General features: G+C 42.6%; 2 protein-coding genes across 4 annotated transcripts; one reads left to right on the top strand and one right to left on the bottom strand.

Annotated features, from left to right (window-relative positions):
• The first annotated feature begins 1,772 nt into the window (after window positions 1–1,772).
• On the top strand, window positions 1,773–7,697 carry LOC146386556 (uncharacterized). Of its 2 annotated transcripts, none has more exons than XM_084927699.1 (4): window positions 1,773–1,931; window positions 2,203–2,366; window positions 3,879–5,055; window positions 6,192–7,697. In XM_084927699.1, the coding sequence occupies exons 3-4, from the start codon at window positions 4,000–4,002 to the stop codon at window positions 6,570–6,572; spliced, it is 1,437 nt and encodes a 478-aa protein (XP_084783825.1). In that variant the 5' UTR covers window positions 1,773–1,931; window positions 2,203–2,366; window positions 3,879–3,999; the 3' UTR covers window positions 6,573–7,697. The 2 variants fall into 2 exon arrangements, with proteins under 2 accessions (XP_084783825.1, XP_084783826.1); XM_084927700.1 differs by lacking the exon at window positions 1,773–1,931 and adding an exon at window positions 1,939–2,059.
• A 412-nt stretch (window positions 7,698–8,109) lies between these two features.
• Window positions 8,110–17,521, bottom strand: LOC146386557 (bone morphogenetic protein 7-like). 2 transcript variants are annotated; one of them, XM_084927702.1, is made up of 7 exons: window positions 16,815–17,521; window positions 13,012–13,201; window positions 9,952–10,100; window positions 9,647–9,853; window positions 9,226–9,299; window positions 9,037–9,147; window positions 8,110–8,946 (listed from the first exon to the last, which is right to left on the bottom strand). In XM_084927702.1, exons 1-7 carry the CDS (start codon window positions 17,209–17,211, stop codon window positions 8,797–8,799), a joined length of 1,278 nt encoding a protein of 425 aa, XP_084783828.1. In that variant the 5' UTR covers window positions 17,212–17,521; the 3' UTR covers window positions 8,110–8,796. The 2 variants fall into 2 exon arrangements, with proteins under 2 accessions (XP_084783828.1, XP_084783827.1); XM_084927701.1 differs by having other exon boundaries at window positions 8,110–9,147.
• Between the last annotated feature and the right edge of the window lie 461 nt (window positions 17,522–17,982).

Here is a 17,982-nt window from a genome sequence, read left to right on the forward strand (position 1 = left end):
AGTGGAAAATACCGAGGAGAGACAGGCACATGCCTTTTGTTATTTTTGGTCCTCTTACACCCCCTCCCTCTCCCCCCCCCCGCCTCTTCCTTGTCTGCCTCTTGTTCCCTGTCGCACTTTTATTTTATTTTATTTATTTATTTAAACCTGATTGCTTCACCTTAAGAGTCAGAGGGAGAGTTACAAAAAGTTCTTTAATAACTGTTTTTATGGACAAATTCAACGCTTTAGAAAGAATATTTTGTTCTCTATCAGTAATACTTTTTAAACTTAATAATAATGATAATTATGAGGATGATAATAATAAAAAGAAGAATGGTGATGATAATAATTATTATTATTATCTATAGTTTTCAAGTGGCAAAAAAAGGACAGGTAGCAGTGTGAGAGAAAACCATCACTCAGCACTATATCTGATCGTTTGTGTGTCCTGAGCACCATCTAGTGGCCAAGAGGCGTCAGTTCCATGTTCTCTAAGCAGGACTTGCTGATTATACAATATTTGCATGCAGAGGCTTCGAGCAGCATTACATCACTGCCCCCCCCCCCCCCCCCCCCCCCTCTCTTTTTTTTCCAAAACACAGCATCGCACTTGAAAGTGGCTTTTAAACAGTGTCTGGTTTCAGATGCAAGCAGGAAAAGATACTGATGTGAGTCATTGCAAGAATCTGTACAACAAGAATCAGCACAATAGAAGCTAACTTGCTGATCATCCACAAAGAGCAAACAAACAAACGAGAACATTATCAAAAGAAAAAATATATAAACATATGTCTGGTCTGCATACGTAGATAACAAACAGATATATTTAAACAAAAAAAAAGATATTTCAGTCATGTGTGAATCGTGCAAAGGCATGACATTTGTGAAAACTGCAAACCTCTAACTCCCTGTGCACAAGCATGGAAACTTTCACTACTGAAAGTCACACTTGGTGTCTGTGCCAAGCGCTAAACTGAAACTGTAAATACAAGCTGTAGATGTAGCAGTTGGGAAGTAGTGGGAGTCATTGGCGATTTCTATCAATAAAAACATTTCTTTTCTAAATGTCAGTGGTTGTGGTGGTTTAGCCTGAATATGCTGGTTGTGGCAAAGGTATGCAATGCAATCACTTAACATGCTGTGAACTTTCTCTTTGTGTGTGCGTATGTGCGTACACCAGTGGATTACAAAAAAAAAAAAAAAGAAGAAAAAAAAATCAAAAGAGAGGCAGATACAGAAAGTGAGAGTGGGCAGAGGAAGCATGATGTGACTCAAAGTAAGAAATCCTCTTCACCACAAACTGAATTACGCGTAGGCTTTCCCATGACTGGGGGTTCACCTGCTGAGGCCCTGCAAAAAAATAAAATACAATCAGTAGCTGGGACCCAGGCTGCTGTGTTGCTGAGGCAGCCGTACATCAAAAGCCGTGTCCTCTTTCTTGTGTTTTAAAGTCAGATGAGAAAGCAGAATGTTTCCCACACGACAACCAACTGTTATGATATTGTTTTCCAGAGGGTTAGCATGTGTGCTTAAGGCTGAATCTCTGAATACTTTAGTCAAGATAAAAAAAGAACAGGAAGTGAGAAACAGGAAGAATTAACAGCAAGGCAAAGCTTTGTGTTCTCAGATTTCTGTTTTGTGGGCTCTTTTTTGTCGTATTTGCCTGTATGTGCGTGTGTGTGTGTGTGTGAGCATGCCCAGGCTAAAGCTATGGTTTCCCGCCCTCACTCCACCAGGCAAAGCGCCAAAGCCATCAGGCAGTCATACGCCTACCATCAGCTGAGGAGTTGCACAGCAGTCTCATTTCTAATTATACACCCAACAACAGAGAGAGAGGGAGACGGAGAGCGAGCCACAGAGTGAGGGAGAGGGAGCGCGTGGAACATGGAGAGGAAGGATGATTACAAATGGAAGAGAAGCTAAAAGTGCCACTCGGCAGCAAACACAGGGTGAGCAAGTTCAGGTGTGAGAGACTGAGAGAGAGGGAGGGAGAGGCATGAAATCAGTCTGAGAAAGGTTAAGGGCTGACTGACTGGCTGAGCAGAGTGGGAGTGTAAAATGTAAAAGCGAGTAGGAGGTAAGAGAGAGAGAGAGAGAGGGGGGAGAAGAGAAAAGAAGAGAGGAGAAAGAAGAGAGGAGTGTGTGTCTAATAGACAGTCTGTTGAGCTTGTCTGGATGCCTCTGTTCACTCTGCTCCGTTTGGCTTTTTTCCTCCCCCAGCCTGCGAGGACGACACAAGACAGACAGGTGTGTGTGTGTGTGTGTGTGTATGCGTGTGTGTTTGTGGAAAGTCGGCGCTCCTGTTGGACCTGAACATGGGTGGATATTCTCTGTGAAGATGGATGAACAGGGAGACACAAATGGATGAATGGAAAAACATGCAAGTAAGTGTATCATCCATAGATAATCTTTTTTTTGAAGGAGATGATTTTGTGCTCTGAATGCATGTCTGAGAAACTCTTTGCTTCAACTGGTTACAGAGGTTAAACCTGATTATATTCAGTTTCACAGAAAGAAAGCATCGAGTGAACTAAGCGCAATATTGCCACTACTGATATGCAAACAGTACTGACCTCAGCGCAGATTATCTCGACCATAAAGGCATCAAACACACTAAATGCTGCTGTGTATACATTTCATTTCCATAGATTAGCGACCTGTAGTGATCACGATCGCCTCATATGGTCACTGAGCATGGAGAAACTGTCATGAGCAGGCCTGTCGGACACACGATCTGATTGTACCTGTGTAGGTCACTGTGAGTGAGTGGCCCACACCTCGATTCCATTTGAATTAATTTACATTCGCACTGCAAGCATTTAGCTGACAAATAGTTACCTATTTATGCGTCCTGATATAACGCCCGGTGCTCGCACAGGAATGTCGCTGTGTGGGTGTTGTCTGATACCACACGCGCACACAGATACGCGCACACATAACAGAGAAGCAGCTTTATGTCAGAGACGTGACTGTCAAGATGAGTGAAAGAAGTTCTTTCAGCGGCGGCGCTCAGCTTTGATGATGACATAATGAGATGAGCTTTGCATTGGCAGGCTGTAAAAGTCCTCTGCTGTCCTTTACCTCCCTGCATCACTTTATGCATATATATATATATATATATATATATATATATATATATATATATATATATATATATATATATATATATATGAAAGAGCATGTCTGCAGCGTCTTTAAACTGGTGTGTGTCTGGCCACTGACTGCTTATATTTAGCCCACCTCAGTGAGCTGACTCACAACTGTGCATGCACGTAAGAAGGATGATAGGGTTTCTGTAGGTGCTGGAGGGGGTTCTCTTCATTATGAGAACAATGCAAGCTTGGTCTGTGTGTTTAACATCCCTCTCACATTTAGTCACTTAACACACATATTTTCCTCATCATTGTTGACCGACCTTATTAACCTCAGAGTTTACTGTGTTACTGATAAAATCTAACCCCTGAGTTTACACCCACCACTAACATTTTGCTCTGCCTCGTCTCCGCTACACTCATGCCTCCACCAAGCACAGTGTACAGCACTTTGTAACCATAGTAACTTTTTCTTTTCTTTTTTTTTTTTTTTTTACAAAGGAGCTGGTAGGTGTCCATCAAACTTAGCCCTGTCAATATGGCAATTGGTGGTTGGAAAGCTGTAATTTGAAGCTGATGGAGGAGTTTTTGTTCAGATGTGGAAGGATATTCACAGGCACTGATCTCACCATGTTGTACTTTTGCGGGAGGGGAGAGAGGGAAAGTTCTGTGAATTTTTCAGAGACAGGGGAAACACCAGAGTAAGAGAGACTCTACAAAGGCAAATGCAGTTATTTTCTCCAGCTTGACAACTTGTCTGTGGGGATATGAAGTGCATTAGTAACTGTTTCTCCTGCTGTTCAGATTGTGGCGACCTTGGATCGGCGACAGTTGCCAAGAGACTAATGGAGCCCGTGTCACATGATCACAACGCCACCTGTAGTTCTTCGGGAGTGTCGGTGTGAGTGACGATCAGCTCGAGCCCATGAGCTTCACAACAAACTCGGCTCTGGTCCCGGGTAGGGACAGCCTCCCGCTCAAGAAGAGGGACCAAAGACCAAGCTCGCCACTTCAGCAGCAGCAGCAGCAGCAGTGCGATGCTGCAAACTTTAAGGCGCCATACCCTTACAAGAGCCACACCGAACTCACCACAAAGTACACTGGCCCATTCCAGCCCGTGCCGAGACGGGTTACTGCCCTGTACCAGCCCTGGATGCAGACACCCACACCTAACAGGTCCAAACCGCAGATTCTTTCTGCATTCAGGGAGCATCATGGCTGGGCAGAGTGGAGAGAGTTCAACCCCTTGCACCCTGGATGGGACTTTCCTAACCACTATCAGCACCAAAGCCACATATCTGGCACACCTGCACTCCACCCAGGCCATCCGTATTATCCTTCCAGATTCAACGCTGTCTCCCTGGAGGGTTTCCACAGAGCGAGTGGAGCGTACAGCTGGGAGAAGCACAAGACTTCAAGAGAGAAGAGTTTGAGCGCAGAGAGGCAGACCTATAGCAGGCATAAAGGTCCATACATGAGGAGAGGAGAGAGAAAAACGGAGTATTTTCCCAGGGTCGAAAAGGCAAGTACTTCACCTCTGAGCACAAGCCTACCTCACTCTCCTCGTGAGAACCCCAAACTTCGACCTGATTTGTCGCACAGATCAACAAAGGCTGCCTCTATTTCTGGACATTCCTTCATACAAGTTTCCCCAAACAACTCCAAAAGCGCTGGCGGCTTCACGAAGGAGGACGCTTCAAGATCTCCCACGAGGCCCTCCTCTGAGCATGTTTCCTCCTCCACCGCCTCTCCTAACAGTTTCCCCTGGCTCCTCCCTCACTTTGTGGCCGGTTCTCTGATTGAGCTCAGGGATGGGCGGCTGAGGAGGGTAGAGCACCTGCAAACTGAAGACTTCCTGCTTGGCTCACTGGCCTGTCCAGACCTGCGCCTGAGCTGCTGCACGGTGCAGAGTATCTCCCCCTCAACTTCCTCGTCCTCGATCTCCCGCCTCCTCATCATGCTTCACGACCAGCAGAGCCAGGTGAAAGAAATTCCCACTGTGGTGTTAATATTCATAGCACACATTATTGTTACTATTCTTTTAACGTAGTATTCCCACCAAAGAGAGCATCTGGATCTCGTGGTTAGATGGTGTAAAAAACATTAATTTATTGACTTCTGCTCAAAAGCTCTAAACCATTATTTTATTTTTTATGGTATTTATGATGCTTTTTAGCCGCTATTCTCAGACCTAATGGTATTTACAATCCAGAACAGCTGCTATCCTTACACCAGACATACATTAGAGTACATTCCTGTGTTACCTGGTTACATGCATCACTGTCTTCCTAAACACACTCACGTACATAAAAAATAATAACTGAACTTAGTGAAATTTTTAAATGGCAAATTCAAATGCATGAATAGCTTGAATTAAAGGTGTAATGCATGTGCATCCCAAGCTCATCCTTCAGTGCCATGGCGCTCCATTATCGCCAAGAAAACTGTTAGCAACACCTTGAGTGCGCTGTGGGATTTGCAATAAAATACTACAGGCTGTGAAAAATCTGTGAAAAAAAGCTTGTATTAATCTGAAGCTGAAAATAGTCAGGAGCATTTGCACTTCCTGTATCTGTGTCTTCTGCAAAACACTGCAGCGGCCAGCTGTTTTGGGAAATAAAGCAGCTTTTTTTATAAGATGGAGCTGTATGTCTGTTGCTATTTTTGTGGCCGCCTTCAGTAGTAATTTTAAGGCCAAAGGAGAGTGCTGCAAACAGGGAAATGATCTGAGTTTGTTGGCAGTTAAGAAAAGAAGATATCCAGTAAGATCTGCCTCATGCCTGAAAGCCATTTTTTCTGGAGGTTCTGCAATGTTTAGCACAAGATGAAGAAAAATATATAATTGGGTAAATTAAAAGGTGTGTACTCACCTGCAGAAAATTCAATCAGTATATTCTTGCTTTTAAACCAGATGGTGTAACAAGTGAATTTTTTGTATAAATTGATAATGTGCATAAAAACCTGAAATCCATGTGTACTGTTAATTCTATCTCCTTGCTGTTACATGAACTATGAATAGATCCACCATAATGGAACAACACCACCCTCTAGTGAGCAAACGTCTAAGCCGTGCTTGTCTCACAGCTTCCTCTGTATGCATCTGTCTGCCTCCTGCAGGAGCTGGTGGATGTCTATGTGGAGTACCCGTTCTTCGTGCGTGGGCGCGGCTGGTCTTCCTGCAGCCCTCAGAGGACTGCCCGCCTCTGCGGCCTGCAGTGCCACCAGCTCAGCGTAGGGGATGTCTGCCTGGCTCTCACACCTGTATTAGCTCCCCAGGCTCCACAGCCAGCAACATCGGAGCCAAAAACCTCACCCGAGAAGTTAGAAGAGGAAGGGTGTGAGCCCCTAAAAGCACCACATCCACAATCTGGCCCGAGCACACTGCTTCCCACAAGGCCAGGGGAACAAGCACTGGAGCCGAAGAGGGGCGCAGAGGCGGTCCGCAGGAGGCACTTCTCAGCCCCTGAGCTGAGAGGTCCAGGAATTAATTGCATGTAGTGAACAGTGGCTGTTTCATTTGCAGGGAGCTAGCTGGTTGCTTTTCAGCTCTTTTCTAATCAGCCTGTATTTACTACCTCCTGAATCCTATTTCTGTGCTTGACTGTCGGTATGATGATTGTATCTAAGGAGGAACCGCTTAAAGAGGAAAGATTAACTCTCAGGATCCCCCCGGAGGTGTGATAACACATGCTGTATTTGTCAAGGTTAGTCAGGGATCACACGCTGACAACATGAATCGTGTCAGAGCTCGACATTGCATCTGCTGTAAGCCTACACAAAGTCTGCAGCAGCACATAATTCAGATCTTATACGCAAGAACTCAGGCTATGTGAGACGTTTTCTTTTTGAAATGTAGAACCAAAGTGTAAAATTTGTGTTGCCACATAAAACCGCTTCAGTAACAATGCGTTTGAGGGAAACCCTGTTAGTTCAAAGGATAGCGTGTTTGAGTTTTTGGCTCTGATGTAAGTGTTCATATTATTATTTCTAACAGTTCTGACTAAATCAACCCACGTTCCTTGAAAAGCACATAAAAATACTCCTTCAGGTCTTCGCTGCTCATGATAGTTTCTCTCTTTCCTGCCTGGTATTATGTAAGAGTTCTTTGTGATCACAAAAGGAAACTTCGCTCCGAATTGGAAACTGGATACTTTAACCAATTTGAAAAATTCAGATTTACAACAAACGTGATTTTTTTCGCTACATGAGAAGGATTTAATTTTACGCTTCTACCTCTATTTCTTCGATAACAGGTCTAACCTGTGCTTTTAAAAGCGTGGGCTGTGATGTGTGAGTGTAATATGCTACGTTAGAGGCACAAAGCTTCTCGGTGATGTCGGTATAAATGCCTTTTTTTAATGCCTGGATATATTGTATTGTGTATATGCTGTGCTTTCTTTTTTGTACTGATGCTCCTTTTTGAATGTGTCCCACTGTTGAGAGTGGGCATGAAAAAGACTGGAAAGCGTGCGTGTACACAGCTCGCCTAACAGTTCATTTTAAGTGAATAGGATGATCTTTAAATGTAGAGTTAATAATAATAATGATGGCAGAGTTATTGGACACAAGGTGCTGTAGGTGAAGGTGAAGCAAAGCTGAAGAAATAAATATTCCATGTGTTAACTGTGCAGCACATTCAGTACTTACAGAAGAGGTGTTTACAAGCCAAACATGTGAATAATACTTCTGCTGAGAAAATGTTTGAGGAAAAAAAAAGAGGAAATCTTGGTTAGAGTTTCAAATAATTAACTTTCTTAATGCGATAAAATATACAGTCCGGGTGCAGCTCTGCTCTGACACCAGACAAAGTGTGGATAGAGCAGATGGAGGAGTGATGTTGGATTTCGTAGCAGGTCGTGTGGATTGAACAGGTTGGCAGTCAGAGCCTTCATTGACCAGCCTTGTTCCAGGTCAGCCCACTGATGCTCAACCAGACTGGGATCTAGGGAATCTGCTGTGATGCTTAAGCTTTTTCCTGAGTGATTTGCCCTGCTGGATGAGGCCTGCGACAATGTTCAGGTGGGTGGCACGTTCACACGATTCCCAGAACATTTCATTATGAAAACACGGTTAAATGTTATTTACTTCGCCTGCGACTGGGTTTAATATTTTGGCAAATCTCTGAACAACTGCAATGTTTATGAATCTATCCCACTGGCATTGCCTCACTGCCTTCATTTCTCTCATCTAAACACAGGTTCATCCAAAAACGATGGTGAGCGGCTTCAAGAGGAAGATTTATAGTTTCATGAGTCTGTAAAGTCTGTTTTAATTAAATTACCACAAAAGACAAAACTCTTTATTCTTATTTTAAAAAGAATTCAAATAGAGATATTTGTTGCATGTATGATAGCACACACCACTGCCAGTACTTTTTACAGGTTCCTTCTGAGCTTATGAAACTTCTGCACACTGCTCGAAGTCCTTTCGGTGCAGTCTCTCTAGTTTCACACAAAGGTATATTAAAAAAATAAAATCCGTTACAAAGAAAAAAAAAATCCATAAAGTCCCTTTTTGTGACCAGTAGCTCTATTTGGGCTGTGGTAGTGGTTAAAGCTGGCTCAGCTGCTGGTCATATAAAAAATTTAAAAAAAACAGACCCCCAGAATAAAGCTCTGTGGCAAGAGCTCTCCGGTGACCAGTCAGTTAATCGTCGCTCCGATTCCGCCTTTCTTCAGCATCTCTCTGGATTTGTACGCGTCACAGATGGGAATATGAGTAGTCAGTGACAGCCACAGGCTCTGACCACCATGTTGCGGTACTTCTTGAGGATGACATTGGAGCTTTCATCAAAATAGAGCACAGAGATGCCGTGGAGCTGTGTTGGGGCACAGCAGGCTTTGGGCACAGTCTCTGGGTTGATAAAGTGCACCTGTGGCACAGAAGAAATACAAAATATATCCTCAGGGAGAGCAGAGGCTACAGAGGAAATGCCTTTAATCAGGGATCGTTTGAGGCTTACCAGAGTTTGCACAATAGCGTGATTGGTGGCATTCATGTAGGAGTTCAGAGGAAAAGCACATTCTCCCTCACAGTAATATGCTGCGTAGCCCTCTGGTGCTATGATCCAGTCCTGGTCATTAAAGTGTTTGTTAATTGTGACTTTTGAAGAAATGCTTTCAAAAAAGTGTTGATAAATTTCAGTTTTTACCTGCCATCCCAAATCCTTGAAGCTGACATACAGCTCGTGCTTTTTACATCCTTCTTTAGAGATGCCGATATTGGCTGAAAACAAAAAGCAAATATCAGTTGACACAACAGGTTCTTAAAGCTCCTGAAATGACTCCGCTCATGAGTGACATTTTAACTCTTTAGACGCCTACGAGGAGTAACCTTTGCATTCCTTTTTTGAACTGAGTGGTTTCTGTTATATTTCAGGCCTGTTTTCAGAACAAAATGACTGAGTGTGTATCAGATGTTAGTCAGGGTGAGCTCTGCCTATACAGCTTATTACTGCTACCCCTGGAAAAATGTCAAATCACGTCTTTATTGACATTGAGGTGTCAAAACTCATCAAGGGTACAAGGGAAGTCGTCTTCATCTGGGAAAAGAGGGTTTAGGGGCTCAGTAACCTGTTGCAGCTTCCACTGCCCTCAGTGCATCTTGAACAGTCCTCTGGGGTTTAGAGCGGCTTGACTGGCGCCCCTTTTGGCCATTGGCTGAACGAACGCTGCGGAGTCGCACCTCATTGGTTTTGAAGAAGACAACCAGGAATGGCTGCTTGTCCTGTGGCCCACCGCCCACTACCACTCCAGCTAACTGGGGGTTTCTCTTCTGACCTGCAGAAATCAAGTATTTATTGATTTATTTAATATTACTACCATGGATCACACTCCATTTTTCAGTTTTGTAGAATCAATTTTGGATAATCACTGACCATGACTGTCCTCAAGAACCAAGTGCAGGCCAAGATTATGCTCAGGGTTGACCAGCCACAGGTTACTTGTGGTGGTCAGGTCAAAGACTAACCATCCCTCTTCTGAAGCCAGAACTTCTCGCCGGTCCAGCAGGAACAGCTCCAAGTCACTGAGGACAGAATGAAATGTAAACACACTCGAGGGATTTCAGTGCAGAAAAGCTCCAAGTGCAAAGTAAAATCTTTCCCCCGCAGACTCAGTCGATCGACTTTTCCACAGAACACAAATTAAAATGCAGTGAAACCCCACCATGATGGGTTGTTTTTCACTGCAAATGGATTTCATTCCTCGGTGAAATTTATGGAACCCGTGGACGTTCTTGAAAATACAAACACATCTAAAAGGAATGTGGTATGCTTGGGAAAATGTTTGGCTTTCAGTATTTAATACACCACAAATGTCAAAAGCATATGTGAGATCCTGTACTACTTAGAGTGCAGAAGTACTGGACCACTTGTTATGTTTTTGTTTTGTTTAAGCTCACTATACCAGTACAGTGGAGCTGAAGTTCACCAGTTACAGTGAGGTTAAAGTGCTAAGCTTCAGCAATGTGTTTGAGGATAAACCCACGATGGAGACGGATCAGAGAAACCGTACCAGGCAATGGTTAGAGACTCGAGTTTAATCTAAGTGGACACATTTCATTTGCTGAAGTCCAAGCTGAAGGGAAAAATTCATTGCAGCAGTGTGTGTGTGTGTGTGTGTGTGGTTTTATCACTCCCTTAACAGCACAGCGTTTTATATGATGCTGACATTTTCAGGAAATAAATGCAAAGTGGAAGCAAATGAAACGGTTCTAATTTAAAATGTAAAAGTCTAAGCATCACCTCAGTTAAATTCCCTGACAGCTACCCCTCTAAATCATGCAGTCCTCCCACTTTGAATGTTATCAAAGCAGCACTTTAACGCTGATGTGTGTCCGCTTAGGGGCAGATCTCAACAGAGAATTGCTTTGTTTATAGTCTGAGTTTCAGACGTCTGTCTTTTGTCCTGCTGCCTGCTCGTCTGTGTGGAGTGGCTTTTGTGTGTCTGAATGACAATGGTGCTGCCGGCAGCCCCACTCTCACAGATAAAACACTTTAATCTACACCTACTGGCTGGCACATGACCCCTTTTTATCCAAACCCATGATTTTAAATCATTGCTGACCGGCTTTAATTCAGCTGATACAATAGGACCAGTGAAATACACCTACGGGGTGGTGCTGTGTGTTATCAGCCATCTTACAAGCTTCTGACCAAATATAAAAACCTAGTACGAGTTTCTTTGTAAATCCTGTCGTAATCATTTTTCTAATGACTGGTCCTCTGCAGTTGGATGTTTGTCATGTCTCTACACGTTTTCTTTAGAAAAGCTGTATTTGTTATGAATCTTTATCTTTAGTTTTAATTAGTTTTTATTAATTAGTTTTAATTACGAAGACTCAAAATTAAGTTTTAGCTCCACAAATCTAAGAAAGAAATTGTTTGAGAGACTGACTTTTACAGTTTTGGCTTCTTTGTGTGGGGGTCAGTCAAGAAACAAAATGTAGGTGTTGTTTGCGCCTGTGATCATTTCCATGAGTTTCTGTTTGGACTGAAATACAAACCTGGAGGGTTTTTTTCCCCTTTATTAAATCTTAAATTGTGTCAGCAGAATTTCTAAAAGTTTCCATCATAAGGGTCTTAAAATCTGTGGATTTTCCCTGGTTCCAAAAGTCTGATTTTATTTAAAATTGTGAAACCAAAATTTGAGCACCTTCTCAAAAGCAACAAATATGAAGAATATTAATGGAAATATTTTCAGATTCAAAACATTAATTTGGCATTGAAGGTATAAAAATGTAATGTAAATGTAAAAGAATCAGTAAATCAGGCATCTTATGACATACGCCACATTATTTTATATTACACTGGTATCTATAATTTCTTATTGCTTTGCCAATTAATGTTTTGACACAATACCAGTATTCTCATTAGCAGCCTAAATAATAAATGTGATTTAATGGTTGTTACTGTAAAGTTTTGCGTTCTCAAAGCCAAAGAAATAACGACCTTAAAAAGATCAGACAGTGAGAAAGCCTGATGTACATGTAAATAAAGTTTTTAAAAAAGATGACCAACTCTAGGAATTGCCAGTTACCACAAGTTAATAAAAATTAATACAATACACAGGGAAAAGTATGCAGTTACATCAATGTATCAGAGGAAATCTTAATGTTGTAGTGAGTTTTAGTTTTTATCCACATGTGAAAAGCTTATTCTGGGGAATTTTATGTCATTTTTGCTTGGAAAAAAATATCCAAATGATTAAGTTATCGAAATAAAAATGTTGAAACTGCTAATTTATTGATCAAATTATTATTTCAGGTCTAGCTCGCTGGTTAGTTTCAAGACATCTGTGTTAACAATGCAACAGTGCCAGCTGCCACCATGTATTAGGGTCGGTAGGAATCCTGTAAGAAGTTTTTGTGCTGGATTTCTAGAGTCTCCCAACACAAAACAAAACAGACTTTTCCCTGAGGTTAGAGGGAAGTTGGTGTGTAAATTCACCTGCGGCTTTCAACAAGGAAAATAAAAAGAAAGTTAAAAACATATCAGACACTGGCAGAGAAAACCCAGAGGTATGATGGAGAGATAACTGCGTAATAGAAAAACTGACGTGTTGATGGTTTGGTGTTATTTTGTAGCTTCAGCTGTGTGATATAAACACCGGTCTCCTGGGAGCTGATTTTCTCAGACAGCGTGAGAGTAAACCACTCTGAGAGAGCGACTGTATTTCCGTAATTGACACTAATTTCTGTGTCAACAGTGGCAGTACTGACACGAACGTCAGCACAAATAAGCTGTGGGGAAACGTAGCCCAACAACCCATTTTCTAAGAAAAACAAGTGTTTAGCCTGTTGAAATTCAGCAAGAGGACTCAAACCATGGAGTCGAGCTCAATGATCTGAGAAATCATGAATTCAAAAAAGAAAGGTTGACATATATGATAATATCAATTAAGAACAGAGAAAGGAGCAAATAAGAAACTCTCTTTACCCGTTTGGAGGATCCTGCAGCACCTGGTAGAGACTCACTCTGAATGTTTTGTTCTCACTGTGCTCCTGGATGAGATCCTTGTAAATCCTGAACTCTGCTGCTGTGATGGCCTCTCCCTCTGGAATACGTGAAAGGTCAAAGCGAAACTCTGTAGCATGGCGCTGGAGGAGAAGATCTTGATCCTGATCAACTACAAGACGACAACAGACAGACAAACCTGAAGAGCAGGTGGTGGCTTTGATGTGCTTTAAAAAGGATTATTCCCCTTATAGACCATCTGGTTACAACATCGCCATAATAAATGGTTTATTGTTTTCTCCCAGAGGCACACACACACACACACACACACACACAAGGTGAAGAAAAAAAAAACCTTTTGACCTTCAAAAAGAAAGTTTGCACAGACACTGAAAAGGCACTAAGGCAAACCACTTAGTGCAATCAGATGTTAAAGCAACTGTGGTCTCTCAAAACATTCAGTCAGTTCTCTGATGTGTGTTGCTCTGCCCGCAGCTCGGAAGCACTCGGGTTGAAATAGGAAAAATCCTGCTGCCATGAGTAAAATGACTGATCTAAACATCACTTTAGCCAAGTTTGCCATACAGGCCAATGTGAAGGAAAGGAAAAAAAATACTCATGGCTCAGTTTGGCTCCCTGTTTAAATTGCACACATGTGCTCACCACAAGAAAAGCCCAGTTAAGGCGCAGCCCGGAAAACCACAGCAGCTAGTGTACTTTTACAAACACGCTCACATAAAGCATAGAGAGGCACACAAATTCACATGTGCCATTACACCCGGTGTCTGTGCCCATTACAGCCCCCTGATCGTTTTGCAATACGTCGCCATCCGGTGAGTTCAGCCTGACTGTAGGAGAAAGTGGAGCAGCAGTAGCTGGTGACACTGCGAGGTTTCCGCCCAGTCTTGAGCCGGCTGAAGCTCTCCAACACTCAGAGTTTCCAGGAAAAAAAAAAAAAAAAAAAAGGAATAGAAAGACCCCGAAGCTTCCTGGAGCTTGCCAGTGTCATGTTTTTACAGCATTAGTCAACATGCTTGTCCTTGGAAACAGCAGAGCAGCCAGGGTCTCTGCTGAAGGTGTGCAGCAGAGGGGAGCAGCGATTAGCCATGTTAAACACATCCTGCTCACTGGTACACACTACATCACCAGCAATGACGTCATCCTGTAGTCCAACTGACGGAGCACACTATTGTTTAAAAAAAAAAAAAAACATCCATCCTTACAAGATCTCGATTACTAGAAACTTTTTTTTTTTTTTCATGGCACTGCAGAGCTCTCTCACACATGCTTTGACTCACAGACGTCTACAAACGTCTACAAGCACAAGCCGCTCATCGTTAAGAGCAGTGCATTCTGAACCCTGCTAGTCATTTGTTTGACCGCAATTAAATGCTGGAAGGGAGAGAGGGGTGATTTTATGAAAGCAATAATTGCTTGTAAGGACTTGGTGTGTTTACGTTAGGGACCATTAGCTGCAGAGATCAGACCTCAGATATGCAAACTTCCCTCTGGGAGGCATTTCAACACTTTGGATTACCCCTAACGCTAAAGGGCCACATAGCTGCAGAGCCACTATTAACCTATTGCAATTTTTGTAGTAAGTGTCTTCTTCACAGCATGGGAGTTTAAAGATGGATCACAAATCTGCACTAAAAAAACAAAAAACAAAACAGGATATGCAAGTTAGTCTATTAATTTCAGAAACATTTTATCTTTAGTTTAAATAAAAGGTGATGACAAATAAAACACTTAATTTCCTTCGAGATCCATGAATCCATGACCTTTATGTTTAACAACCCTGAAAGAGAACTATCAAAGACAAAGAAGAGAAAGCCTTTTCATAAATCTGCTTTAACACATAAAAGAGAAGCCACACACACACAAGGCAGTAATACATTTCAGAGTGGAAAAAAATTATCTTAATGGAATTTTTTTTTGTTCAATCGGCTTAGCAGGACAAGCACATGTCTTCCTGCTTGTTCTCGAAAAACACAATAATCCATCTGTTCTTCAGTCGTTCCTCCCGCTACAAGAGTTTCTTGCATCTTATCTAAACATGGTGACATTTCTGTGCAAAAAAAGCCTGTTCTCATGCTCTGCAGGTGTGCTGTGGTCAATGGAAAAAAGAAAGAAAAAAAGAGAAAGCATATTGGATGAGTGTGTACACATGTCAGGGGAAAGACTGCAGAAGTGGTAAACAAGGAGCCGAGATGAGGACCAGAGAAATGCAGAACAGTATAAAGACAGTGAAAATGTGCAGAGCACGATAGCTGCCTTTTATAGTGACAGTAAGCATGTTTATATGTTGCACCTGTGAATCGCATTATAAATCTTTACCCATCTCTCTAACACGACTCGCATCACTTACAGACACTGATTAGATTGGCCGGATTTATGTAAAAGGATAAAATTAGTTGCAGCAGCTCTCCGTCATATTGGAAGCTGTGGAAATACCGTAATCCAGTTCACTCTTGAAGCAATCATCGAGAGACCACCAAGATAGAGTCACTTTAGCACGATGTGGGAGCCTGCACAAGAGGCTGCGGTGAGCCTGACAGCAAAATAATACACACTCATTGTTTCTTTCTCTGTCCCCCCCTCTCACTGCTCTTTAAAATCAAAGTTCTCAAATGTGAAACCACACAAATCTGCTGTTGGTTTTCAGAAACAGCTTTTCCAGATCTCATTAGCTAAGGACTGTCAGTTAAAAGTTCAGAACTGAGGACATAAAATGTTATGTTTGAGATTTTCTTGTGGTCTCCAAATGTTTTGTATTAACTACATCTTTATGTGTTCGTTGGAAAAGAAATAACTCTAATAGGCCCTGTTATATAAAGCTTCAGTCCGATGCCACTGACAACCAATCAGAAAGGGAGGTTAATGATTTCTTGGAGACATATTTCAGGTGACCAAACCCCACTCTCTGCACATTGACCTAAATAACACTGTGCAAGCCCAAAGATCAGAGCTGGTTTGGGATGTAACCACACACTCAAACAGCAAGTGGTCTCCTGATTTCCCATAGTAATATTGGAGCTTCCACACGATCTCCATGGAAAACAAAGCAGGATTTGCCTTTTATAAATTCAATAATGTCTGAATAAACCCAAGCTCCCACTGCCCTTCAAGCAAGCACGGAAGAATGCACGCACAGGCACCTGGAAGATTACTAAACCAATAACCATGCTTAGATGCAGTTTATATCTCGATCTTCATCGACTCATCTCTCACTCCCTTGAACTTGAGAAATGCCTGTTCAATTTCTAGTCATGTGAAACTAAGCAATGCTAAAGCCTCTCCCTGAGAGCTTTGAAGGGGTTCTGGAGAAACCAGATACATACGTTGTCATAACATTTACAGCTTGGAATGCATAATGCTTGATTTCAACTAAAGAAAGTCACCAAAAGTAAGAGTCAGAAACAACAGATTATAAAAGAAAAACGAGAGACAGACAGAAACATTTAATGCTGTCTGTTGTATTGCAGCTGCCGGAAAGGAACTAAAAAAGAGAAAGGGCTCATTCTAAAACTGAATTCTGAGATGACTAAATCAAACCATGCACATAAACAAGGTTGGTTGGGTAACGTAGTCATTTGGATATGAAGGAGTTTCAGATGTGGATGAACGACGTGGACTTGGTGCATAAAAGTGATATAATCTTAGGGTACTTAAATATATATCTAAGCATGGAGGAGTTAGAGAAAACAGGTTAAATCAAATGATACAACGCTAACAACCAAGTAAACACACTTCCTGACTTCAAAAGTCACACATGCTCTACTCACTGAGGTTGACAAAGCTCATCACCGTGTCTGCTTCTTCTAGGAATCGGCTGTCCTGTGGGGTCACCAGTGGGGAGGTCTGCGTTGGTAAAACGGTCTCGTAGTTTGAATACCTGTGCTGTTCTGGGTCTATACTAATAGTGTTATAGAGGTCCAGCATGAACATTGGGGCGGCATTGTGTTTGGTGTGCACGTGCGGACGCGGACGCTGCGGCAGCCCCAGGATGGAGAGGATCTCCCGCTGCATCTCTCTGCGCTCCTGGCCCCTCAGTCGCCGCTGGATAAAGCTGGAGCGCACTTCATTGTCCACGGAGAAGTTGGAGAAAGCGACCCGCGTGGCCAGCACTAAGTAACCCCACGACAGGAGGAACGTTATCTTTGCCAAGGCGCTTGTCAACATTATTTTAGCTCAGTTTTTACGCGCGCTTCGAATTAGTCGAAAGATAAAACTGGAGATGCTGTTTCGTCATAAAGATACCTCCTGCGTGTGGGTGACACCAAACACACTGCCACCTAGCTATACCGAATATCATTCATTGATGATCTGCCGTTGCGCGTGGGTCTTCGGTGTGCCACAGCTGTGCGCTCGTCTTAATGGCAACTTGGGGATGGATCTTACTACGGTCGGTGTGTCTGGGGAGGGGCAGGAGCACTTCAGAATAAGAAAACGGGGGTGAGGGGCTGCTGTATTCTACAGTGAAGTGCTCTGTGTTAATCACACGGATGGGTGTGGGGTACCTACAGAGCGTCCTGTGTTTATGAATGCAGGGTCCAATCAGAGCATTGCATTGGTGGTAATCCCTTCTTACCTGACAGTCAGTCTTTGTGACCTCTTTCTGTGGTCATATTTTTAGTACTTCAATGCCATGTCATGCTCACTGATGTGCAAACTAAACTAATTTTACACGTTTGCACTTTTGCACATTAGCGATCCGTACTACGAAGCAAGTGCAGCAGTCACCGACTCCGTTGTACTTATATGACTTAACTAAACCTAACAACCGTAATCACGATAAGGGCGGTAGTTATCAGCCAGGTGTTCCGCATCAACCGCGTTTACATAAAGAGCCGTTTGGCGTCAGATGACTAATCATAAACAAAGAGAGATCTAGAGCTGCATATTTAACGCAAGGAGCAAAAACTGTGACGTTAGACGAGCATGAAGAATAAA

This window comes from Perissodus microlepis, chromosome 5 (genome assembly GCF_051167445.1).
Source record: "Perissodus microlepis isolate ML-2025 ecotype Zambia chromosome 5, ASM5116744v1, whole genome shotgun sequence".
NCBI lineage: Eukaryota > Metazoa > Chordata > Actinopteri > Cichliformes > Cichlidae > Perissodus > Perissodus microlepis.